This window comes from Trifolium pratense, linkage group LG2, assembly GCF_020283565.1.
Source record: "Trifolium pratense cultivar HEN17-A07 linkage group LG2, ARS_RC_1.1, whole genome shotgun sequence".
NCBI classification, from domain to species: Eukaryota; Viridiplantae; Streptophyta; class Magnoliopsida; order Fabales; family Fabaceae; genus Trifolium; species Trifolium pratense.
This window is the reverse complement of record NC_060060.1, coordinates 12,882,160-12,909,499: the sequence shown is the minus strand read 5'-3', so window position 1 is coordinate 12,909,499 and position 27,340 is coordinate 12,882,160. Positions and strand designations below refer to the sequence as shown.

The 27,340-nt window shown below is 35.8% G+C and overlaps 1 protein-coding gene across 1 annotated transcript; it reads right to left on the bottom strand.

Annotated features, from left to right (window-relative positions):
* Positions 1 to 1,192: 1,192 nt before the first annotated feature.
* On the bottom strand, positions 1,193 to 24,984 carry LOC123907729 (transformation/transcription domain-associated protein). The gene is made up of 35 exons (XM_045958098.1): positions 24,503 to 24,984; positions 23,344 to 24,059; positions 22,706 to 22,831; positions 22,543 to 22,628; positions 21,722 to 21,830; positions 19,887 to 19,982; positions 19,328 to 19,390; positions 19,178 to 19,237; positions 18,486 to 18,554; positions 16,887 to 16,968; positions 16,671 to 16,723; positions 16,498 to 16,563; positions 15,181 to 16,413; positions 13,854 to 14,840; positions 13,424 to 13,759; positions 12,813 to 13,068; positions 12,493 to 12,715; positions 12,034 to 12,397; positions 11,795 to 11,944; positions 11,481 to 11,702; positions 11,144 to 11,365; positions 9,826 to 10,473; positions 9,079 to 9,339; positions 8,648 to 8,995; positions 7,703 to 8,115; positions 7,199 to 7,628; positions 5,497 to 6,795; positions 5,122 to 5,382; positions 4,746 to 5,036; positions 4,228 to 4,662; positions 3,209 to 3,640; positions 2,782 to 3,060; positions 2,122 to 2,670; positions 1,803 to 2,012; positions 1,193 to 1,615 (listed from the first exon to the last, which is right to left on the bottom strand). Exons 1-35 carry the CDS (start codon positions 24,558 to 24,560, stop codon positions 1,496 to 1,498), a joined length of 11,553 nt encoding a protein of 3,850 aa, XP_045814054.1. The 5' UTR covers positions 24,561 to 24,984; the 3' UTR covers positions 1,193 to 1,495.
* Positions 24,985 to 27,340: the final 2,356 nt, after the last annotated feature.

The window sequence follows — 27,340 nt, the reverse complement described above, 5'->3', positions numbered from 1 at the left end:
TAAGGCCAAAGATTGACAATATTCTTCCATAAATGTGAATCAGATTACGGCCCAGCTTCAGTAAACAAACTTTGTTCATCACATTCAATCTTCTCAGTCCTAACCCTCCAATGTTTTTTTGGCCTTGTTACCATATCCCATCGAACAGCATGGTATCTTTTATTCTGGGCTGTGTCTCCCCATATAAACATGCATTGAATTCGATGGATTTCATCAATACAAGCCTTAGGAATAAGGTTTGTCATCATAGGATAAATCAGAATAGCTTTCAAAACGCTCTGAGCTAATGTCACCCTCCCAGCAAAGGATAATTGATTGGCTTTCCAATGCATAAGCCTAGCATTAACTTGATCAATCACATAATCAAAATCCTTTTTCTTTAGCGGTTTCTCTATATCCTGACATTCTAACAAGCTTATCTCTCTGCCTTCTACTAGTATTACTGGAAAAGAAAATACTAGTTTTTTCACTACTAACCTGTTGCCCTGAAAAATTGCAAAACAGGTTCAAAGTATTAACCACTCATACATGTTTATTAACAAAATATGATGAATTAACATCACCACCGCCACCACCACCCAAACAAGAATACTCGTCCGCCTCTTCTACTTCACTGGCACTCCAAAATATTATTTACATTTGAACGAATTCTTTTACATTTGAAGTATTATTTACACATATTCTCGGTGTTTTATAAAACGAGTTTCAAACCAAAATAGCAGTGGCAAGACAAATGGCAGTTCTCGAATGAATAAATTGCGGTTGAAAAATAAGCTTCATAAAATGACATTTTTATGAAATATGAATTATTCCCTTGACAATGTAATTCAATTGAAAAAAAAAAAGAAGAAAAAAAAAATAGTATTAGAAATATTTCAATAGTTGAAACAAAATTAAACTTTATAATATTGAGTTCTTTCATTATCTTTTAATATTTTTTTAATACAATTTATAAAATAATAATACGTATTAACCATTTAATAATTTAAACTGTAAAATCTTTCTTTTTTTATGAGAAATTTTATATATAATCTACTAATATATCACAAGGTAGATTAGAATGACTTGCTTTAATTTTCATTTGAAAATAAAACTTTAAAGAACTTTGATTATCAACAAATTATAACAGTACTGATTTCACAAACAAACAAAATCCAAGGGACAACATTTTAAAATGATTATCTGAGCATAATTTTCTAAATTCGAGTACCCAAAATCGCAGGGTATACAATAGTTTGATAAGCAATATATAATTTAAATTGTTATACACATCGCATACAAGGTTAAAACCCCAGTACATTTCTCCATAAAACAATGACCTATCATAGGTACCTACTCGGTCATATTCCTGTAATTTAATGTTCTACAACAGATTCTAACCTTTAACTTAGGAGGAATAATAGGGACCCAAGTTACAGCTGGGTTCAAAACAAATAGTAAAGTTGCTAAATTAGCTGGAATATGTACACATGTACAGAGTACTGCTACATATATCTTAGAACCAGGGATGCCATGTCGGATCCATCATGCACAAGTTCCTCGGGTTTAAGGCAGCTTCAACCAACTCAGTAACTCCCCGCTGCACAGATTGGGGTGGCTCCATCACATTCTCCTCCTATATCAAACATTAATTACGTAAATACTAGACACTATATGGAGACAAGTCATACAGCCAAGAAGTCATACATTTTGATGTACTCAAGAATATGAAATGGCAAACAAAAAGGGTTGAGAAATTTGAAAGAAAAAAAATAGATAAACAAAAAGGATCAAGTATCAATCAATGAATTTTAGTTACTCACCTCGTCAGAAAAATTCTGCGGTGCTATTCCCTTAACCCTTGCAACGACATGTTCGACATTTGTAATAACCTTTTGTTTGAAGTCAACAGGGCTCATAGTACCACCTGCAGCCATAGGGGCCATGGGCATCCCGAGTGGTCTTCTCCAAGACCAAGACAGTAGCTCATCACGGAAAAACATTGCTAGATGATGCCATAGATGCTGACTTTGCTGCAACACAGCAATTTAAGAACAAATCAGTCATACGTCATGCATTATATTTATATGATTATAACATTAAAATATTGAAAACGTGTGTGTTTCTCCTATAAATTCTCACTTTAGGTGAAGCCACAGCCTGTGCAGCAGCACACATTGAAGAGACAATAAGGCCTTCCACTCCATGGGAGAAGAATGCTTGCATATTCCTTGTTAGCCTGAATGGGACAGGCTCATTAAACTCGATCAGTCCATTTGCATCATATGCAGGATGAAAATCAGTTTGAAATATTTTTCCAGTGTTCTTTGCAAACAAAATCTTGTTGGGAGACCTCCCACCAATTTGTAGCATATAGGACATGAAACTTGAAAGAGCCAACTGGATGGCAAATTGCTTCTTGAAAGCCCATGTATGGTTGCCACTGGGTAAGGTTTTGTACATGTACTGTGAAAAGATGTTGTCATTAACAAGATTTTTTGTTATTTCATTATAGGCTTGCAGACGAAGATCAACAACAGCTTCTGGGGATATTTGCCCAGATATAGCCTGATTCAACTGCTCCTTGAAATAGGTTATTGGAAGATCCGCCTCTCGGTCATTCCTTGAACAATGATTCTCATAGACCTCAAGGAAAGTACTATACATCAAATCATCTTCTACCATGCGAACCTGGCCATTCAATTTTCAAGCATGATTAGTGGAACCTTTTATAAGTATGCACATGTGAATGAAAATAAAAGAAAAACAAGAAACAATGTGCTCAATGAAAATTATTCTAACCTGGGACCAAACAGGAATAATTATCGGTGTGTGAATGCATATGTGACGGCGTCTAGATTCCTTGTGCTTCTCAAACATTTGGTTCATCATACGGAAAAGCTGTAATATGCGTTCATCACTTCTAGCATTAGGAGTCAAAGATGTCTGTACAATAAAATGGCGTTGGGAACCATCAGAACCGATTAGAGTCAGACGCCGAAAACTGCTGCCATGCCTACGTACGATTGGTATATCAGCAGCAACCCTATCCAGCTTCACAGTATGATCAGGTGCAATTTCCTGCAACATAATAAAATAAATGTTTGAGAATCAGTATATGATGTGCCAAAAACTCAGGCTAACTATAGATTATTTTCATCCCAATCAATAATGTAATAAATTAAGGTCTTGGCATTGTTTGATAAAATAAATCCAATGTAGTAGCCACCTGATCAGTGAAATACTGCCCCGGAACTTCAACATCAATAACATGGAAGTCTCGTAATACCCTACTTTCTTCTTCAAGCTTTAATACTGCTGGAAATCTGTCCTCGACATTACTTTGCAGTACATTCTTCCAGTGTTTCAACCGCTCAGTCAGTTGAGAGAGGGTAGATGGGAATGTGGCAATGCTTTCTGGATCAAGATCGCGTTCAAAATCCTGTTTGTACTCCCTTACAAAATCAACATGTTTATTTACAGCGTCAGCTGAAAAGCATGCCCTGCAAACACCTGAGAGCTCTTTCTTGAGAGACTGGGGAACTTCTGCAGTTGTAGCTGTTGGATATTTGTAGCAGCGGTGGAGCAAAGCGTTAACCACAGCCAAAAGTCTCTCCTCAGGCAGAGTGACAAACCTTGAACCAATTTCTGTTAGTAGAACCTGCAAAAGGAACCATAATCTAGTTTAGGAAAGACATGGTCCAAATCTTATTCTCATATACACCGGTGCAATTCATACCATATATATTATATACAAATCATTTTAATGGATGGTGGTAGTTCAATCCACTTAAATGTTACTTATTGCAAACAAACATTAAAGATGAGCTGCCGAGAAGTAATAAAGTTGGCACTAAAAATACCGCTCCTTTTCATGTGCCTGTGTTCTTAGAGTTGTGATTTCTTGGAATTAGGGCTAGGCCTAAACCCAACAAGCTAGATCTAGGGGTAAAGATTTTCCAAGTTTTACAAGGAATAATTTGACCATATCATTAGTCAATGTGAGATCTGAATTCTCAACACCACCAACGTCTGCTTTCTGCTATACAGATTCCTAGGTCCGTTCAATAAATGCATACAATCTTTGCATAGTTTATCCCAAGTGCTACCGCCTACCATATAGTTCAATTTTGATACTGAGAGCAGCCCATTTAAGTATGGAGCCAGGAGAAGTGGTGGAGAGGGTGAGGCTGCATACATTTACTGTTAGTTATATAAAAACAAATTAAAAACTCTTAAGAAGATCACCTCAAGTTCACTGGCCAAATTAGCGTGCTTGCCCCTAAGGGCCTCCATTATATCCTTTGCAGCATCAAAGGCACTGGCAGCTGAAGCCACAAAACCCAATGCCCCAGCACGCCTTAAAGTGTTCTGACCACCTTCATTGAGGTTTGCAGAGCCTTGCTGCAACGGTTGGTCGTTTGCATTGTGAATGCTGCTTTCCGCACTTGTGGACCTTTCGGGTTCTTGCCCGTGTGAGTTTCCACCATCATGAGATCCTTGGTGAGCTTGAATATCAGATGATAAGGTACTCCCACCTGGACCTTGTGCTCTTGCATTTCCATCAGTACCAGAAACATTTTGTTGGGCTCTTTGCTGAGCCATTGCTATTCTTCCAAGTTCAGATTTATTGGCAACATCACGTCGTTCCAGCAAGTATGTACGCAGCCAATAATACAGAGCCTGATATTCGGGAGAAGAAACTCTAGATAAAAAAAATTTAGGGTTCAAATAACTTGCAATGGAAAAAAGAAAATAACACTTACCTGAGGATACAAGGTTGCAATCTTCATTAGAACAAGTTTACAGTGAGGAGCTTCTGTCCTCTGAAGGGAGAGTAAGAGCTGTGGAATCCAAGACAGCCAAACCCAATGCGGAACGTGTTCATAGTACTTATCAAATGCCCTCCCGACAGGCTCATTAGGAGTATCAAAACTAAGAAGATAAAGAACACGAGCTAAATGGCTTCTTGAATTGGACACGCCATATTTTATACCTTGCAAGAAGCAGCTGACAGCATATTCCAACCAAATTTCTTCATGAGTTTCTTTGTAAGCCTATTCAAAGTAGATGGTGAATAAGTATGAAGCTCAAGTTAACAGTAATAGAAATTAACAGCTTGAAAAGTATAATAGTGGATACCATATCACAATAGTTGCCCCAGCTTATCCATCCCTTAGGCAGATTTTTGAAAAGAGTAATTGCATTTGAATAAGCAAGATTTGCATTCTCGGAGTCATTCAATTTTAAGAAGAAGTCCCCTTTCATGCGGAAAATTTCAGCCTTGTGCTTTGCAGGAAAGTACTCCAGATTAGTGCTGTTGATCAAATTAAGACCAGCTGTAACTTCTCCTTTTGTTTCTAAATATGCCTTTGCCTGCTCAGCTATCTTAACAAATGCTTCCTGTAAATACATAATAAAGAGCAGATCAGACACAATTAACATAATTTCCAAACCATCAGGGTTTGCTATAATTCAAAAGACTAGCCTCGTCTATAATTCAAAAGGCTATTATACCTGTACTTCCATGGTTGAGTAGCCATATAATTTTTCAAGTACATTGACACAAACATCAAATAGGCCTTGTTTGCGAGCAATATGAGCAAGCCTGTTGACAGTCCAAGCTTTATCACGGTATCCAAGATGATGAAGTGCCGAATTTGTGGAACCAAAATCTTTGAAAGCTTCGATGACAGAATTGTATGTATCATTCCTCCACTGAAGCAAATCATACCAAACAGACATATTATCCCACTCATTTGGAGTTCTTAGCCTCCATGTCTCGAGGATATCTTTCAGATCAGCATAAAGGTTTCCTTGCACGCCAGCTGCTGAATTCCCAGAGAGTTTATTTCCATTGGAAATGTCTATTAGGACCCTAGCTGACTCTTGAACTTCAACTAATTGTTGGAATTGCTGTAGAAGGGGGATCCTGGAATGAACAGACATTTCTGGCAGCTGCCACCATTGTTCTAGAGCAAGATCGACCCCTTTACCCACCATGTTTTCAGCATCCCCTACGCCATTTGTATTTTTTTCATGAAGAGCAAAGTATGCTTGAACCAACCGTAGTTTTGGAGTTTCTTCTACTTGAGCTTTGGGAATAACATGATCCTTCATATATGTCCAATCAGGCAATTTCCATAGACTATCAAGCAAAATTTCATAATTCTCGACACTCTTGCCAAAGTCTGCCAGTGCCTCCCATTGACTAAGTTGACTGGCACAGTATAGCCATTGCTCTTCCCATAAACACATCTCGGCCTTGGGCACAGTGTTGTTATATGTTCCTTGAGTTGCCTTCACCATGGCTTGATAAAAGAGACTTTGAGCACGGTGCCAGTAACCATGCTGAACAAGAGAAAGCCCTGCCCTGGTTTCAGCAGTGATTGATCTCTTCTTCCAAAGCCCACATCTCATATCCTCTTCATTGAGCAATCGATAGAGCTCAGCCAGAGACTCACAGCATTTGGAATCATTCGGGAACAACATAACATGACTTTCCAGCAAAGCCAATGCAATGTGCCATGCATTATATGTTTTCCCAATATATTTGATGAGCTCGCTTGGCATTCTAGGTTGAGGATGGCTCAATTGAAGCCCTTCTAATAGTGCTTGCACTACATTTGGCCTGCTGGCTTGCTGCCTCTTATGGTAATCTTTAGACAGAAGTGTAATCATAGGTTTTGCAAGTGTTACTTGTTCTTCTTTATGTAATGTAACCCAGACAATAGGAAATACCAGAACCCACAAATGGTATGCAACATTAGCATCTGTATGGGCCAACTCTCTCAATGGATTTAATAGATCAGCCACCTGGAAAATTTGTTATCATTGTGTAAGTACAAAACTGTAAAATGTCTGCCACCAACTGCAGTGCATAAAACTTATCAACGATTTGTCAACCTAAAATGAAAAAAAATGTTGACTTTTTGTATTGGAATATATTTTGTCCTTTTATACTTTGTTGTGCATTGATAGTTTACATAGATAGTTTAGGCAGTTCACGATTTCATCTGTACTTACTCTGAATAGCAAGCATATAATATTAAGATTTATGTATCATAATAAAATATTTATAAATACATGTTCTGTTGACACATTACATCACTGGTGTAACATAACAACCTGGGCAATAAAATTATTGAACTGAAAAAAACGCAAATGTGATAGACAATTATTGAACTGAAAAGAAAACACTAAACATCAGTTGGTTTACCTCGAGTTTGCTCATGCTGTTAAGGAACTGAGTATGCTTAACAACAAGGGTCTCAAATGTTAGTGGAGCATCCTCAGCTCCTTCAGATGCATCATTAACCTTGTGCTGCATTCCAGATGTTTCAAGAAGAGAGCTTGATACCAGAAGTGGTTGAACCCTGGCAGAATTTGGAGCTAGTGTAATAGGTTTGTCATCTACTAATATTGCCAAGAGAAGGTCAAGGCCTTGTTTGAGCCAGAAGACGTCACTCAAAGCTCCCCAGTCTTGAACTTGGATGATGTATTGAAGCCTGATGAAAAGAGTTTTCCCAAGAGACTCGTGATACAGAGAGAAGAACTTCATCCTAATTTCCGGATCTCTAGCTCGTAAACCAAGCATAAACATCCTTTCTACCTTCTGGAAAACCTCTTGACGCAAGGATAAAAGGTATCTGGAAACCAATAAAAATAATCAAACATAATACAATCCAAGCATACCACATTATACTTAAGATGATTTACTTACTTATTTGAATCAGCACAAATCCCAAAAAGAAGTTCAAGATATTTCCGGTCCCATTCATCCAGATTACTTGGTGTGAAATTTTGTTTATCAACTTGTGAAAGCTTCTGAAGAAAAGAAACTATCTCCTTTGGAGTGAGAAAGGCACTTGATGTGACTGAAGTTCCTTGTTTAGTGAAATCATCTTCAATCCACCCTTTAATCACATCAAGTGTGCAGAGAAGTACACTGGCATCAACACCTTTCTCTGAGAGCAAAGCATTCAATATTTGAGATACAGACCGCTTGCACTCGGGAACAACCATCACTCTTTCTGTGATAAGTTTTAAGATTGATTTTAGATTTGAAATAACTGCCCCAACATCAACACCTTGACGAGAAGACGTGACTGCTGAATCTGGATCAGTTCTTTGACCCTATTAAAGTTGGAGAAAATTCTTAAATAAATTTGAAAAAACAGAAAGAGTCGGGCAATGTTGGCAATGATTAAAATTGAAAACAAAAAACAAATCATGTAAGAAGGCAAGATATGTTCTAAATCACAATGGAAATGCCTTCAGTAGACTTGATTTAACATTTGAAGTCAAACAAACACACATTGAGGGGACAGTGCAAAAGGGCATAGGAAATGTTTGCATTACCATAAAAAACAACCATGTATGATATTTAGTTAGCAGTCAACTCATCTTTGTTTGAAACCAATGTACAAATCACATTTTTGTGATTACCTTGAAAGTCAGAATTATATTATTACGTATGCATGTGTATTGAGTACCCACACATTTTAAAAAAGGACAGTCTCAACAACGTATACTGTACATAATATAAATATATGCATGTGTATGGAGTACCCAGTACCCACACATTTTTCTTCTAGACTAGACTTTTAACTCTAATTATTTTTCACTCTAATCAGAAAATTAAAACGAATAAATGAATATAACATACTTGTCTTATATGAGAACCTGCAGATGAACCCATATCACGCTGCAGCCGCTGAAGAAGACGGACCAAAACTAAAGGATCAATGAAATTCCTCTGAACCTCAGTCAAGGTTTTAATGACAAGCAATAAAAAACTAATTGCACCGGCATTATTATCATCGCTGGACGTTTGAGGAGCTGTGACAGTGGTGACATTCTTTTGTATCAAATCGTCAACCTTCTGGTACAACAACTTAACGTCAGGAGGGGTTGAAGCTGCTTCTTGAGGAAAAGCAACACAAATCATCCTCAAAAGTGAGCAAAAAGACTTGCCAGCGTCTAAAAGTTTATGCTTGAAACATGGTTCAAGAATCTGGAAGGAAAAACAATCACATCACTACAAACATCGAAACATTTGGAAAATCAGAAAAACATACAGCATGATATTAGGCCTACTTGAGAAATCTGGTTAATGTTGTTTCTTATGAACAAGTGAGGCTGTTTCTCTAAAACTCTGTTCATGACATCCAAACCCTGTGCCAGCGCAGTGGAAGGGTCCTTTGCCTGAGATGGTTGTATACTGCTCAACAACTTCTCCAAATAATTAAATTTTACATTTGCATTCGGCCACACCTCTAAAGCTTGTGAAAGTAGCTCCAAAGCTTGTTTGTACATGGCAGTTGCTTCTTTGTCCTTGGGTTCTATAACCAGAGCAACCTAATTCCAGAAATCGGAGTTAATCGCCAATGTCATATTCATGAACAAAATGATTCAGGAAGGATTTGTTAAATATGCAATGAGGAACTTTAAATTAACTTTTGCCCCAAAATAGAAGTGCCCACACTTTCATACATATGCATACTTGTCATCTCTAATACCTCAAAAGGAAGGTGAGTTGTAATAGCAAGATAAATAACCATCCTTAACTATTTATCCATTACAAATGCAGACGTGAGCTACACAAGTTATGTAGTGAGATTTGAATAAAAGAATGACAGTATAACAATGCTCGTGTCAACATCATCAAATTCAAACTACATGTTTGTCAGGCTTTTTGGGGAAAGCAAATGAAAAATATTGTATACAGGCTCTTCAAAAATGAAAAAAGTTTTCTAGAATTAACCTGCCAGCACCAATACTATGCAAAAAGATTACAAAAAAAAAATATTAAAAAAAAAAAACCATATTAGAAGTAAAACTCACTCTGATAAGAAAATTTATAATCATCTCCTCCATAGCAGCATTTGGTTTAAATTCTTCATCAGGTTGACTAGAAGATCCTGGTGTTTCAATGTTGGGGATTGATGATGGACCACCAGGTGACATGACACAAAGGGGTTGAAGCCCAGGTTCTGCTTTTACTCGCTTAGTTGTATCGTCAGGAAATGTGGACCCTTCCACAGATCTCTTAGACTCAGCAGAGCTAGCATTAAAGACATCATTGATTTGGCTCGGAGCATCAGAATCAGTAACAACTTTCATCTCATTTTGTCTTTGCCTCTCCCAGTTAACAACTAATCCAGCAAGTTCAATGGCAAGACGTCGGTTCTCTATTGTGGTATTATATGGCAATCCAAGGCGACTAAGAGAATTCACCATCTGTGGAACAAACTGCGCTCTGCAGCTGTAGAAGAGATCTGAATGTCGGACAATAAGTTGGAATATGTGAATAAGATTCGGAATTGAGTGACCTTCTTCAACAAGTATTTTCTTAGTGTATCTTATCCATATGGGCATCCGAGAATCACCGAGGGGCAAGCGCCGCGGCAGTGCTGGCATTAGAATGTCAAGAGCCTGCCTGACCAACATTCTATTTTCTGGTTGGCAGGTCCTAAGAAGAGCTACAAAAACCTGCAGTCACAAATCAGTATATGGGTGCTGGTGCCTTGTCTGGGATATTAAGCATATGAAATTGAGATGGGTACATATATACTAAAAACAGATTTTCAAAGCACATTGAGATTTCAAATAAAACCAACGCCTCGTGTGATATAGGCCCAGAAATTTTCAATTTAGAGGCAATCACTCATACATGCATATCAAAGAAATCAAAAAACACAAAAAAATAAAGATTATTTCCAACTTCTATATACAACCCAAAAAACAACACATAAAATGTTTGTTCTTGAAAGAGAATAATCATAAAATCAAAGTATGATATTGTCTACTAAGTACTAACTAAAGAAGAAAAAAGGTGTGGACAGAATAGCCATATCTCATAGGGAACCAATTTTGCAAGAAATCATCCAAGCACTATAACTACTTATGTAGATATTTCCCAATATATGCTGAAAAATCTGACTTTGTACTAGGTCCAAAGGAGTATATATTATCCTCCCCGTCACGGTTACACTTTCAAAATAGGGATGAAAATTAAAAACAATAGGAAGTAAAGGCAAGTGATTAGAAAAAACTGTATTTCCTAAAGAAAACTATCCCCCAGTCAAATTAGTTGAAGTAATCCACATGTTTACAAGATATTATTTAAAGAACATCTGAACAGAAGTCAATGTTTCCATACCTGAAGTATTATCTTTTCAGGAGCTTGATATGCCTCTAGAAAATGACAAACATTCACAAATGCCCATTGCTTGCTCGCAGTATCTTCTCGCTTAAGATGATTCCACCCAAACTTTATTAGTTCCTTCCTATGATGGACAAGATCATTCTGAAGATACTTAAGAAGCAAAGTCGCAAGCTGCAATAGTTCTATTCTTAAAGGCTCGTCGTATTCTGCAGAAATCTACAAAAGAGACATGATGCATTGAGAGACGCATACAAGCTTCAAAAGTTGTATCACAGACAGAGTTATAATGATTTAAAGGGCTGCGTCAGAAATAAAACATAGCAGGATATACCTCTTCTGGAGGATCAAGAAGTTTGTCAACGATTGTTTTTATAATTGCAGGATCAACAACCTCCCAACTTTGGCCATTTTGAAATGCATGTGCAAGCATTGGAAGAATGAGCATTTGCATTACAATCACCAAATGGTCATGACCAAGTTGTTTTGATTGGAAAAGGTTGAGAAAATGTAACAGAAGGGCCTTTTTCATGCTTGAAGGATAACCTTCTGCAACCTAAAAAGCACCAAGATAGTTCATATGTGAATGATGAAATACAAGAATGAAGTTTAATCTCAACAGAAAATTTAGATTCAGTCATGAAGTACCTCTATTATGTAAAACTCCTTCAAGAATGTATAGTCAATTCGACTATGAAATAAGAATATGGTAAGTATATCAAAGAGAACATTTACTTCATTTTTGTCATGTCTTAAGTAATTCAGGAAGCACTTGACAAGCCATTTACTTTCTTTAATCTGCAAATCCATGAAGATGACTAGGTCATGCATCTAAAATCAACAATGATGATAGAGCACTAACTAAATTGTGCTTTGCCTATACTTACTTGCACTAGGTTCAGTTCCTGTTCATTTTGCAGCCGGGAAATTCTAGCAGGAGACTTCCATAATAGTACTAATGTATCAAACACGGTACGATTACTTTGTAACCAGCCAGGCATTAATTTGACCAGGGTTTTAATAAGTGCTAGACCCTGAAAGTAAGCATCGGATGTTGCACTGGAAGTAGGAACAAGAATGTTAGCGGCATCAGTCGAAGAAGAAACATGGCTTTCTTCACCTGATGAAGCCAATGCCACCTCAGATGTGGGCAGAAATTCGGAGAATGCGCTTGAAAGTATCTTTTGTGGTGATTTTGAAAGTTCATCTCTCAACGGCTGACCGGCTTCTGAACAAATTATATACATAAAGCTGAATTTACAGCAAAAAGCACAGAACAAATAAACAGGGTCAGCATCCAAAAATCATTAGTTATATAATTAAAACTCGGCATTCTGAAAACTTACCGCCTGAAATATTTTGGTTCACTTAATCGAGCAAGAAAATAATCAACCGCAACAGGTGCATATCGATTTAAAAACTTTGTAATTGGAAGGCGGTATGGACTATTTATTTCACTGTATACTTGTCCAGGAGGAAGAGCTCCTTCTAAATCAATAGTCAGGGTTACAAGTTCATCAAGGAATTTTGAAGCAGCGGGAGGAAGCAAGTGAAAAAGATCAATTATAGCTGCAACAGTAGAGGACGATATCATCAGTACAAGAATAAGATGAGTTGCATTACAAAAATTTTGCATTAAATAAGTTAGATCATATAGATGTACAACCTGCAGCTATCTTTGGCTCTTCACCAGCCTTCCATGACTTCTGACACTGTGCCAGTTTTTCAGGTTCCAGCCACCTCCTTAGATGCTCTAAAAGTTTGCCGCCCAAAGTAACATTGAACCAATTCGATAACAGCTCAAGTAGGCGGGCAAGGCCTAGCAGAAGAGGCATGCTGAGATTTTTTGTGTGGGCTAAATTGACTAATATAGGCCTAAGGCTGCTTTGTAAAAGTTCTTTGGGCATCCTTTGATTTATAACCTACATGATACAGGCATAAAGCAGTAATTGATGTTAAAAAATAATTCCAAGTACACTAAAAGCATATGTAAAATCTTGCCAAATTTTCAAGACCTAAAAATGCATGTCCAAACAAAAAACATGCACCAGATAAGATAAAGTAACAATATCATTTTTTTTAACAATACCACCAGATCAATATAAGAATGAAAATACTGCAATGGAATGGTACATACAATTAGGACCAAATGATCCCAGAATTAACTATATAGGCAGTCACATTCCTGAATGTACATCATTAGGGATATATCTCCACATGTATTGCAATCAAATCTGTAAAGATGCTTAAAGTAAACAACATAACAACTAATTATACCTGCCGCAGGCCTTCCTTAGCAACAGTAACAATATCTGGAGTCCGACAGGTTAAAGACTTGAAAAACATTGCGATGATCTTTGCACGTAATTCAGAATGATTTGGAGTTTTAAAGTCAGCCCATGCCATTGTTGTGCAGAGAAGCTCAATGCAAGCTGTTCGAAGTTTAGTCAATGATGTCACAACTTTGGGGTTGATAAACTTAGTAACCCATGCATTGTCATCCGACTCTGCTATTTGCAATGCGTCTTGGAGGAAGTTAACTAACTCCGGAGTCAACTTTAGAAGAGGTGGCCTCAAGGCTAGACAAAAATTCAATGCTGAAACGGTTCCAACCTACACAAGATATAATCAAGTAAATCAGTGAATGGATAAAAGCTCAAAGAAAGATCAAATCAATAACCATTGGGAAATAAGAATTTAAGGATACCTGTTGATCAACAGTCTTTAATTTAAGCGGACGCATTATGAGAGGCTGGAGAAATTGCTGATACAATGGCTCCAGCAACTCAGACACCTCACTACCGGTCCTGCTAGCTAAAAGTGCCAAGCATGATTGTACATTCTTTCTCACAATGATAGAGGCATTCTGGTTGAATAACTCTTGAGCAAGAAAATCTACTACTCCTTGAAAGCTTTGCCGCCGCGCCTCACTGTTTGCTTCATCAGCATTATTCACAACACGAAGAACCTGAGTGAGCACTTGACTCGTCTCTTCCTGCTCCTTGCTAGCATAAATGGGAAGCTTTTTAAGGACATATATTAGACCACGCACAATTCTTACTTGGAACAGGCAGAGAGTCTCAACAGTGACCTTTCCAACCAAGGCACCAAGTCCCATGACACCGCCTATTTGTGCTTGCCATTTAAGTCCATAGCAACAATGCAAAAGACGGGGCAATAGTTGCTCAAATACAGGAACACGGACACTAGGGGGAGGAGAATACACAGGATTCATCGATGGACTAGAAACAATCATAGGTGTACCAGGCCCTCTTGACATTACGAAATCAGTATGTTTTGAACGAGCAAGAAATACAAGTGTTTCTGCAAACTCATTTAAAGCATCAAAAGCGGCTTTGGCATGGAGCCTGTTTTCATCTGCTAGTACATCAACTAAAGCATCCAAGAATACCAAAGGATCCAGCTCCTTCAGATTTGAACAAACACTAGATTTTGTCCTAGAACCAACATGAACAGATAGTGACGAACCACCAATTGCAGCTGCTGATACATTGCTGAATGAAGAATCAATATGAAATATCATCGCAAAATGGCGACATATATTGATAACAAAATCATCTGCAGAATCTGTGAGGTCTGGCTCTCCATTGGCAGCAATGATAGTCATTAAAAGAATCTTGAAAACAGATTTCTCAGCCATAAGTTGAGTCTTTGTCTTCACTCCTAAGTCAGCCTGGAAATGACAAGCTATATATTATAAGACAGCAACAATAAATAAACCATAACACAAACCCAATTTAAATATGCAATAATTGAATGTAAAATATTAGAGAGGACAGGAAGGGAGAAACTGAAGCACAGGTAGGTATCAAGTTAATGCAGTGACTATGATTCAGCAAAAGAAACATAATGGGAATGAACTGTGGCAGAATTATTGATCAATTTATTACTGTTCATATAGAAGTGATCTATGAAATGTGGTTGCAGAAAATTATATACTATATTTATTAATCAGAAGTGTTGATACAGTGTTTTGGAGAATATGAAGAGCACTGTAATATTAACAAACTAACCTTTACGTCAATTGACTCAGACCTACGTGATGACTGGTCAACCGTAGAAGCCAACAATGCAGACAGCTGCTTGGATGTACATCCCTCATCAGCAACAGTTCCAGGCAAATTAAGCTGAGATGCTAAGCAAACGCGAAGGAACTTTAGAGCCTGCTTCCGATAGAAAGCATCCATGCCGCAATTTCTGTTCATTACAGCCTCTACAGCAAGATTTATGCATCGATCAAGTGGCACCAAGAATGGGGTGGCAGGCTCAAATGTCAAAATTAGGCGAAGGCCGTGCTCAGGGTTCTCTTTACACTCAAGTGGCAGAGGCTCTTTGAGGAATCGCCTGTTTCGCCCACCTAACTTTCCAAGAAGCTGTAATGCTTTAGCACCCCAAGGATAGGGAGCTGGTCTTAAGTGAGACCACAAGGCCAGAATCACCTCAGACATGACATTGGCCATACTAGGCTCTAGGAAGTCGGGATTTAAACTATCGACCCAAAACTCTAGTGTTCGTAAACCAAGACTTACTAGATCATCGCTTCCCTTAAGACATAATACCAGAGGCTTCATAAGACGAGATAGGTATGGTAACAGGGAGCTCAAACGGGCAGGCAAGGTCATGCAGAGCTCTAATAAAAGATCTCTCATATCTTCCACAGTTGGCCCTTCCAGCATAGCCAATAGCAAATTGAGGCATGGCTGCAACATGGGGATCAAGTCCCGCAGCAAAAGTTCAAACTTGCACCCTGAAAGTGCCCGAAACATTGTTCGAAGCAATTGCATGTAACCAAGAGGTCTTTCAACTTCAGTAGAATTTTTCATGCAATATTCCATTATGACAGGCACATGAGGCTGCAAAATCCGTTCAAAATCTGAAGGTGCTTTAGCAACAGCACCAAATATAAACCGAAAGAGATGTAAGACCAGTTTTGCTGCAGGTGAATCTGGGTTTTTTAACACATCAAGTTTGCTGTTTACAAGAAAATTAACAAGCACATCAGTAAATGGCTTGTACACTTTAGGGGCCGCAAGAAGAGTAGAGAATATATGGACAAGTTGTGTGTTGGAGATCATGCACTCAAAAAGCTCAGGCATACACAGAGAGAACATATCCATAAGATCTCGAGGTTCCATGATGGCCAAAATTTGTGAGAAGAGATGCAGCATTTCCCTCTCCTCATCCTTCTCCTTAAAGAGTGCTAAGCAATGAACACCACTTTTCAAAACACCTGAGGCTTTGTAGACCTACACAAGACTCTTAAGTTAACTTAAACAGTTAAGCTTTAAAAGGAAAAACACCAACATTCAACCTAAACCTATCTGAAGTACCTCATCTTCTCTCATGCCCCTAGATGCTTGAGGTGGTGATAAATTAGATGACGGTGAGACAAGCGCCTGTAATGTTCCATGAATAGGGAAAATAGCACACATGAAAAACATTATATGGGAGGACAGAGGTGGTGAATCCACAGACTGCAATTATTATACCAAGGATTTATTACCTGGGATCGGGGAGAATGTGCATGAGTGATGCTCCATATGATGGTTTTCATTCCTGAAGTCATTAAAAAGGAGAAAAGAAAAGCCATGATATCTCTGATCATATGATAAAAATGGGTATGTTCACCAGTCATAGAAAAACAATAAAACTAGTTGATAGTTTAACACTCCAAAAACCCAAGATAAGGAACTTCAAACGGTTTAAAGAAATAAATTACCCATGACTAATGTTTTAATCAGATGCTTGTAATCATTTACTTCCTTTGAATATTCAGGAGGGCCCACAATATTGAAAACTGCCTGCAAGAAGAACATAGGACACAATCATTCCAAGCAAAACTCCAGTTATATAGAATATTATTTTAACAATGAAGAATTAAAAAACAACAATAGTAGTATTTTTACTTAAGGACATACATAGTGTGTGCAAAGGAAAAAATTACAAGTTACAACTTTGCAATTTTCATCCTTATCAATTATGTTTTAATTAGGTCTTGGCATTTCAGGTTTTGATTAGCTAATATGTTTTAGGTCATGGAGTAAAGCTGTACCGTTATCAAACTCAAGTAGGTTGTCCAATTGTGTATAAATTTGTGATTCATTGAATAATAACAATACAAGTGCATTTTATCCATCTATTATCTCAAAAATCTCTCTTTTCTTTCAAGTGTTGTGCGCCACAACGTGTGTGTTCAGTGTGTGCTCTGTGCCAACATCCAAGACCCACTCTTTATTGAAGATTGGTGAAAATTAAAATTAGAACTTGGCATTCTGTTTACAGCTGAAGAGGGAAATAAGCACTAGCATACAAGACATTGGCACTATGTTTACAACTAAAGAAAAAGAGAGAAAGATAAATAAATAAATAAATAAATAAGAAAAACTCAAAATGGAAAAAAAAGTTAATTTATTCCAGATTTTAGTATAAACATATGAACCAAAAATGGAAAGACTTAAATCCCAATAAAACATACTTCTAGAAACACTAAACACACACGTGTTTGTGTGTGTGTGTGTGTGTGTTATTATAGTAACAATTGGCCAAAAACAACCTTTATTTTTAAGCAACATTACGATAAGCAATAACCCTCGATTTAGAAGGTTTGTGTTTGGAGAAAGAGGAGAGAGACGGAGGATTAAGCCTCTAGTTAAATGTGCAACGGATAACTGAGTTGTAATTGCTGTAAATAACCATCCAAATATTATGGGAGAGTTAAGTCTCTTGATTTCCTTAGGATTCTTTTCATTCAATCGAAATGAACAGTATTCTTGTTCTTTGTTATTCACCTCTTACTGGTCCAATTTTATCGCTTTATGCAGATGGGCCAAAATTTTATCGCTTCTATTTAATCAAAATGTCCAATTTTAACTGACCAACTGCTTTTATTTAATTAAACAATATGACCTTATTCTTTATTGAGAAAATAACCTAAATAGTTCTCAAATAAAGATATATTCAGTTCCTAGTTTATCAGCAAATCCACAGTCCTTTTTTATAAAATGATGGTGTGTTCCTAAGAATTAGATACACGGGAATGCAATGTCCTCAATTACTACTAGAATTGCAAACCATGATTAAGCAGTTACTCTCATTTCTCTTAAAAGCAATTCAATCCAGAGAATTGTTTACAATTACTCATTCCTTTCCTTCCTTTACCAGTGAATTATAACTTATAAAGCTGTTTCATTCCACCAAAATTGCTAACATGGTATGAAGTTAAGCAAATAATGACAGTCTGAAACAAATTTAGATGTGAAGATAAATATCTTGGTGCCATTATTTAGCCTGAAAAAGATTCTCAAGTTTTGTAACAAACCTGCACAGGGAGTTCAAGCTTTGATCTCAAGGTAGAACGATCCTTTCCTTCCTCGCCTTCCTCCAAAAGCTATAAAAATAATAATAACATTAACAAGTTAAGAACAAATGTGGAAACACACACAAGTAACAAGTAAATCAATAAATGTAAACCACTATATTGTAAACATTGGAAAACCAATAGGGGGAAATTTTGCAGCCATCTGAGCAAGAGCATAAGCGGAACAAGACGGAATAATATATGTAGCAAGACTGCAAGAGTTTAAAGATACTGCGTTTAAGTAAAGTCATTTTACAATAATATCTTATAATAATTATATTAATAAAGACATGAGTGATACCATTCCATAACCTCCCGATCTAGGGAAGAAATGGAGGAAAGGGATGGAATGGTTCCTTCATATTCTAGTACGTTCCAACACATTTTAGGACAATCCAGACAACGACAACTAACGCCATTTCATTCCATTCCTTCTAGTCCACTTCTCTTCATTCATCAATTCAAAAATAGCCTAAGATATGATCTGGATATAACTTTATAAGATATTTTTCGTTGGTCAAGAAAAAATGTTTCTTTCGTATATTCTAACAATGACAGCCCCCAAGCGAGGTTGCAAACTATGCAAGTTAATGAAACTACATTTACACAATTATCATGAGGCAATATGAAACTTTAAAGTAACACCAAATAACCTGTGGTATTGTACGTTTGAAAGTACTGAATTTCCCAACAAAAGCATCGAGAATGCGGCCCTACAAAGCAACATCATTTGTGTCAATCCCAGAAAAAAGACTTGGTACAATACCAAATTGCCAAGACTTAACAGAAAGTGTGCAACAGACCAATAAGATCCTTGCTTCATCTGTAGACTGTTGATCAACCCCTTTCTCAAAAATTGGTTCCACCTGGATCCAATGAAAAGAGCATAACATAAGAAGGCTACAGGAATTTAATCAGCTACCAAAACCTAATCTTTCTCCTCAGGGGAAGGGGAAGGCAGAAAATAGAAAAGAAAAGTTCTGTTGTTTACTGAGAAGAGATTAAGAGACAGAACAGAAAATACTCCAAAAAGTGAAAACAGACATAAACAACAACAAAGAGAAAGAACATAAAAGAATACAACTTTACAACTCTCCAACCTATGAAATACAGTTTGTCAAACCCCTAATTAAATATACAAGCTAAACACCATGGAGAAGACAAATACATTACAATTCACAAAGGTAGAGAGGCAACAACATTGTAAGCTAATAACAGCACAAAATGAATATCAACAACATCCTCAGTACTTTTGTATAAATCCTTTGGAACTAAAAATCAATGGATTGGAGATAGAAATTGGAAAATGGAAACAGAGAATAACAACATTAAATATATTTTTAAGTAGAGTAAGGTATGTACCAGATTCAACATCAAGCGAGCACAAGTGGTGTGGATGCTCAATGATAATGAAGCATCGTGCATATTACTTGAAAATAAGTAAATTATCCGTGACAACTGCAGCCATATTGAATTCAAATTAGCAAGATTGTGTGCAATGGAAACACTGCTGATTTAAGATATTTGCAAAAATATAATGGGACAAAAATGATGTCTCCCGATTCAAAACAATGTACATACAAATCTCATTGATCATCTTTGCCCGTCAAATGCTTAAACTTCTGCCAACAAATTACCATTTACTATAAAAAAATATATCATTTATATTTATTTAACACAATGTTACACAAAAATTCAGGAACAATTATAAAAGAAACTATCAATTAAAGATGCCATTTAATATTTCAGAACTCCAGTAACCCGCCCTCTTGTGCTGCAATTTTTTTTGTTACATTGAAAAATTAAAGACACAAAACATATTAGAAATTCACATACATTCAATTTTGATATTTGTTTCTTGTTTCATTCCATACTATGAACTATATTTGTGTTATTATGAAATATACAAGCTGGAGTGGTATTTTTCTTATTGGTGTTTACATTCATTTCAAATGAAACACTTCTGTAAAAGTAGAAATTTTATTAGATGAGAGAAAAAATGGAGTATTGAAGCAACATATATTATATAATCTTAAATGAAACCCATAAATACAAAAATCAGAATAATAAATATAAAATAGCAAATTAATTGAGCAAAGCTCACAAATCTTCCATTATATTCAGCCAAATGTTACCAATCCTGGATAGAGCAAAGCATAGCAGAGCGGCCAACCCCCAAAATGCTATAGGAGGAAAGCGGATAGTGGGATGGACACTATTGTAAATTTTTTATAGAATTTATATAATTTATTTATACTATATAGTATATACATGCATACAAGCACAAAAACTAGCTTTGACCAAATGGTGAGGAAGGTGAAAAAAGACAGCGAGAGTGAGAGGCATAAAATTGTAACGCTGTTTTGGTGTGTTTAATTGCAAAATTCCTAAAATACCCTAACAAATAAATCTTAACGGTTTATTCAGAGTTTTCAATCTCATTCTGAGGTGCAACTCGACCTCACCACAACAGCTGTTATTTCGGCCGATACACCAAACCACTATTTACGCATGACCGACCTATGGTGTCCAGGGACTGTTCCGTTACTAAGCTATAGAATAGGCATTAGTTGTTTATAAAAGAGAAACTCACACCACTTAATCCCCAATTAATCCCATTCAATTCTTAACTCCTTACAAGATATCTAAATTGGCATGTGATAAGTTGCTCCAAACTCTTTGGAGTATGGATGTTTTGTTGAAACAATGTCTGCTTTCAGTAGTAGTTATTATTTACTCTGACATAATCTCATAGTAATAGTTTAAGATTACACCAACATTTTGTTCATTGAATGATTTTGAAATATTAATTTGGGCCTCAAATTTTGTACTATTTTTACTTTAAAATTGTCTATATACGTCATAGGAAATAGGAACAAAATTAACGTCATGCTGATATGACAAAATATCGTCTTTGTAGGTCCAATAGATATCATCAATTTTATTTTATTTTTGAAAAAAGATATCATCAATTGTTAAATGACTGTTTCAAAAATCTTTCATGAACCAAATTGTGGGTTTACTCTTATTTTCATTATATAGTGTTTGTAATAATAAATAATTTAATCTCCATAATGACAGAAATTACTAAAAAGCGGAGTGAATATAATAAAATATAATCCAACACTTACTACTACTGCAATAAATCACTAGAAGCAGAAGATACATCAAAAATGAGATGAAGAGAAAAAGCATACTTGTGATAACGACAGATCTTGCCGAACATGATGTACAATTTCTGCAAGAAGACTATAAGCCAAGGGCCTCAATGTCTCAAAGCATGCCCGCCCAGTCCCAACCAGATTCCTGAAAGTTTGAAAATCTATGACATTAGAGAACGCTCAATACAGTTGTATGCTGTCAAGCATAATTTCCTCTTATTCTTCTACAATTCCCTGTATCCTTTCCAATGTTAACAACTGTGGATAGCGGGTCATGGTGGAGGCCAGATTTTTGACATTTTAATTGGCCATGGCGGTTGACAAAAATTTCCCATGGCACGACCAGGCCACTATTTGATAACACTAAATTATCTATCTTCCTGACAAACATACATTTAGATCACAACTCTGCAACTTTAATTTTAATTTTGGGACCTTAAATATATCTAATATTGTAAGCAGAAATCCAGAAGCATTATCTAATTGTGAATCATTTATAGCTCAATAACAGTCAAAATTGTCCTAACAGTTAAATTTATAACCATCTAGACTGTACCGCTAGTGTCCTTAAAACAGACTATTCCAACCGGCCCGAGAAGTATAGAGAATCACCAAAGAGGAACACTTAATAAAAAATAGATACATGACATAATAATATGATAATAATAATAACCACTCAGAGAGAGGGATTATTACTGTCACATTAAGCCAATATAATATAATCTACACAATAACCACTAGACAATTGCAGTAGTTATTATTTATACTAATAGAAAATATCATTAACAGGGGTTCCTTATTTGAAATTCTTCCATAAAATCTCTGCATCAATATCTTTTAATATATAATATTGTTACCTTTGTTCCAGTAAAGTGTCAATCAGAGGAAATAAGCCTCTCCTGAAATCAGTCCCAAGGACATGTTTCAGGGATATTAATAACTCCTGCATCCAACACTTTGGCATTAAATCAAAGAAAGTGAAACTCAATAGCAAAACGGAAAAATAAACGATGGTATCACCTTTCTAATGGTTACAGAATCAGTACATGTTACAAGCAAATTCACAATGCTTTTACATATACTTTCTTCATGTGGCCTTATATAATCAGCATAGCTTTTCAACAGATAAGTCAAAAAAGAAACTGTCTGCAATAACAGAAAATGAAACAAGTAAACATGTGATAGATATTATTAGGAGGATTAGGGAAATAAATTACTCAATAATCAACAGATAAAATTTGTGCCTTTAAATTTATTCACAGAAAAATAGCCATGATAAAGTAGGATATAATTCCACTTCCTTTTGGCCACCAGAAGGAGGCTTAGAGTTTCTAATATTAATTCTGCTAGTGCAGTAGAAATCCATATTCCTGATGATGGCTGAAGAATCCATATTCACTCTCGTATAGTTTTTTGGTTTATTTACAACTTCTCTCCTCTTCTAAAATTACATTTAAAATAACAATATCCCATTGTTGCAAGAATGGTATGAGTACAGATAATAAAACAATTCCTTCAGCATATCTTGACGTTCAAAATCCATGGTTCATTGAGTCACATGCTTCTCTAAGGTACATTCCTATGAAGAAAAAAAATGAATTTTTCTTTGTTTTATCATATAAATTTTTCATCTTTACATTTCCATCATAAGAACCTACCTTGACCTGTGCGCCCTTGAGTTCAGTGAAATGAGTTCTCAGATGAGGAGGAACCTTATCAGGGCCAGGAACCGATATAGCAGAAACCATCAAAGGCAATAATTGAGGAATATTTGCTTGAACGAAATGACTATACAATTGAAACAGAAACATGACCACCAGTGGACTCTCCGTAACTATCTTGAATGAGCGAGTACTTGGATTGAGCTGTGAGCCGGTGGCAGTGGCAGGATTTATACCTTGATCCGAAAGTGAAGTATCCATTGGCTTGACATCCTCCCCTGTCATCGCCATATTCTCAAAGAAATGACTTACAGTCAATTTAAAATTTTGGTAAATCTTACATACGAAATCCAGAAAAGGTTGCACTTCATTTTCCAAAGTCGGCCTAAAGTTCCTCAAAAGATCAAAGATTATACGAATACAAATCAACCCATTTTCTTCATTATCCGTTGTAAGCACTTGCATAGCAACCTTCAAAAGGTCCTGTACAAACGGTCGAAGAACCTCACTGTGCGGAAGCCTATTCAATATCTCAACCACTATATTCCTCAGCTTATGCTCAGGGTTGTCTACAAACTGCGGCTTTGTAATTTGCAACAGTATCCCCGAGAACGCCCGAAAATAACACTTTAAGAAATTCAAATACTCAGCAGTATGAGCAATCTCAAGACTATCCCTAACCTCCATCACCATTTGCAACCTCCCCTGTATCGCTGTTTCCACCACATAAAAAAAAACATTAACCAAATGCAACACATAAACAAACCTCAAAAAATACCAAACCAAAAGCAATTGAACAACACAAACACTTTAACTTGAATCAATTTTCCTACAGCAATTTAACTTAGCAAAAAAAAAAATACGAAAGCATTCTATTTTGAATTTTCAATTATCAAGCAATTTTCATTCGTTGAACAACACAAACACTGTAACTTGAATATATTTTCCTACATAAACCTCAAAAAAAAAAAAAAAAAAAAAAACTAAAAGCAATTGAACAACACAAACACTGTAACTTAATCAATTTAACTTAGCAAAATAAGAACAAGAAAACACACAATCAAAACCAAAATATGAAGCATTCTATTTTGAATTTTTCCATTTTGAATTTCAATTATGATGCAATTAAACAGTAGGGAACAGAGAGAGAGCGTACTGAGTTCAGTGTCAACGAGATGACGAGAATGTTGCTCGAAATTCTGAACGGGACTCATATTGACGATGTAGATAGTAGCGAAAAAAGCTTAAACCCTAAACCTAACTCCTCGCGATTTCAATTTTGAATGTGATCGTATTTCTAGGGTTTAATGAAAATACTGTTATGTAACAGAACCGAACCACTCCTTCTACTAAACACTACAATTACGATACGAAACGATAAATAGCAGAAGCGATTTGTGAGGTTGAAGAAGAAGAAGAAGAAGTATGGGTTAGAGAAATTGGGGGTTAGGGTGAAGTGAAGAGAGGTTTTTATTTATATATGAGTGAGTAATAATAACAGTATTTTTCCCTCTTGTTTTCTTCTTATGCTCTTTTGCCCTATAAGTTTCATTGAACTCCTCGGCACGATCGAGTACTACACTACTCCACGGGGTTAGTGTTTTGGCTTTATATATAAGACAAAAAATGCAAACCCCTACATTACATTGCCGTGTTAGAAGGATAAATAATAAATTGTTTTTCAGAAGTTTTTTATTTTGACTAACTTTTAAAAGATTATTAAAATTAGTCAAAAAAAAGGACTATTAAAATTAGACTAGTTTATTAGGCTTTTTTTTTTTATTTTGTTATTGTTATTGTTATTGCTATTTAGAGTATAAAAATAATATAATTAAGTCACTAGATTTAATCTAGTGACGAGAAATTTGGGTAGTATGCAGGTGTTGGATTCGATTCTCAACTCCATTGTAAACAAAAAGAAAAAGTATAGTTAATCCACTTGGGTTGGTTTTGTGGTATTGACTTGAGACTTGGTCAATTTGGGTGGCTGATTTAGTTTTTTCAAACAAAACAAAAAAGTAATTTTTGACCGAATATTTTAGGATACAAACACGTATAATTTTGGAATCTAATTTCTGAAATTAAAAAAAAAAATAGAATATATAATTATTATTTTTGACTCAAAGTAGAATATACTATAATTTTGGAACACACATTCCGAAATTATGCATGTAAATTATGCATGTTTGTATCTAGAATATGAAATGACAGGGGCAATTTTATAAGTTTGAGGGACTTGAGAGCAATATAGAGGGCCGAAATAATAATTTTCGTTGGGTTAGCCTTATATATGCCCACATGAATTAGATCAAGATTATTAATATGTAGTCCAATAATAATACAACTACTCTCCGACCTCCCTAATTACTCCGGACCCTCCCAAAAATTCTAAAATTGTCCCTAAAAATACCTACCGGGAGATAGAATTTAGTAGTAAAATGCATCACCCACCCAATTTTTACACCTATCGGCACTTTAAAATTGTTTGCTACGGTGACCAGAAGATAGAATCGAGTATATACACGTAAGACAAACCCAACCTATTTAAAATACATATTCTTCAACAATTAACCTCCATAATCCCTTCCAAAGCAAAACCTTTTACTCAAAATTTGTGTTTCATTACACAATCCTTCCATCAATATGCTTTTTTTTTCACTATTTTTTGCGTTTTTGCATTTTGAATTTTTTTTGAAAAAATTAAATTAGCCCACTCAAATTGGCACCAGAGAGCATCGAACCTGAGACCTTAAGAAGAAACATATTCTCAGATCCCAAGTCAATACTACAATACCAACCCAAGTGGGTTTTGCATCTTGAAAATTGTACTACGTTGTACTGAATTATATTTATCGGTAGGTCTGATTTTAACGCCTACCGGATAAGACCATCTCCAATGGTGGATACTTATTTTTTAAGTACAAGTACCTAATAGGTACTCCCATTGGAGCAAAACATAAATGAGTATATAATAGGTACCGGTTATACAATAAGCAATAGTACCTATATTATTTTTGTGGAACTCATTTATAATGATGTAGAGTTATTTGTTAAAGGTGTTATCGGTGAGACCTATTTAGAACTTTTTGAGAGGTGTTGGGTTGGAGGTGCTTATTAGGTATTATCATTAAAAAATTATAAAGGTGTGATGTGTACACGTGAGACTTAGTTAAGTACTAAAAAATGAGTAGCTTCATTGTAGATGCTCTAAGTTATCAATTTGAAATATTTTAATCTCAATCCTACCGGTAGTTTATTTTTCAAGTCCCAAACTCTACCAGGAATTATCTCCCGATAGTGTATTTTTTTAATTCCATGGCTACCAGGTGTTATTTCTCAGTAAGGTGTCATCAGGTTTTATCTATTGTTAGATACTTTTAGGGTTAACTAGCAGGACACCCGTGCGTCCGCACGGGAGTCGCGGCGTTGCCGCTCCTCACTTGATAAGATAAAATAGTAATTTATTGGGAAGTAGATTAAAAGATTAAAAAAATAGAAAGATATAATATTTGGTAAAAAAATAGAAAAGGAACAATGGTAAAACTATCACAAAAAAACCTTATGTCTCCGTATTAATATTTGAATATAAATGATAATGTAGAAATTATGGAAAAATAGGCTACCTTATTAATATATTAGTAAAAATATAGGCCTTGTAAAAACCACCAAAAAATTAGGTCCCTGTATAAAATATATGAGTATAAATATATCCTTTTAAAATTATTAAAAAATAGGTAATCTTGTTAATATGTTAGTGAAAATATAGGTCTCACAAAAATCATCAAAATAATTAGGTCACCGTATTAAATATGAGTATAATCCGTAAAATTGTAAAACAAAATAGACAACTTAATTAATATATAAATAAAAGTATAAGCCCCGTAGAAATCACAAAAACAAAAAAAAAAGTTTCCATATTAATATATGAGTATTTTATAGGTTCCGTAGATGTTATAAAAGAACGGACAAACGTATTAATATGAGTAAAAAACAT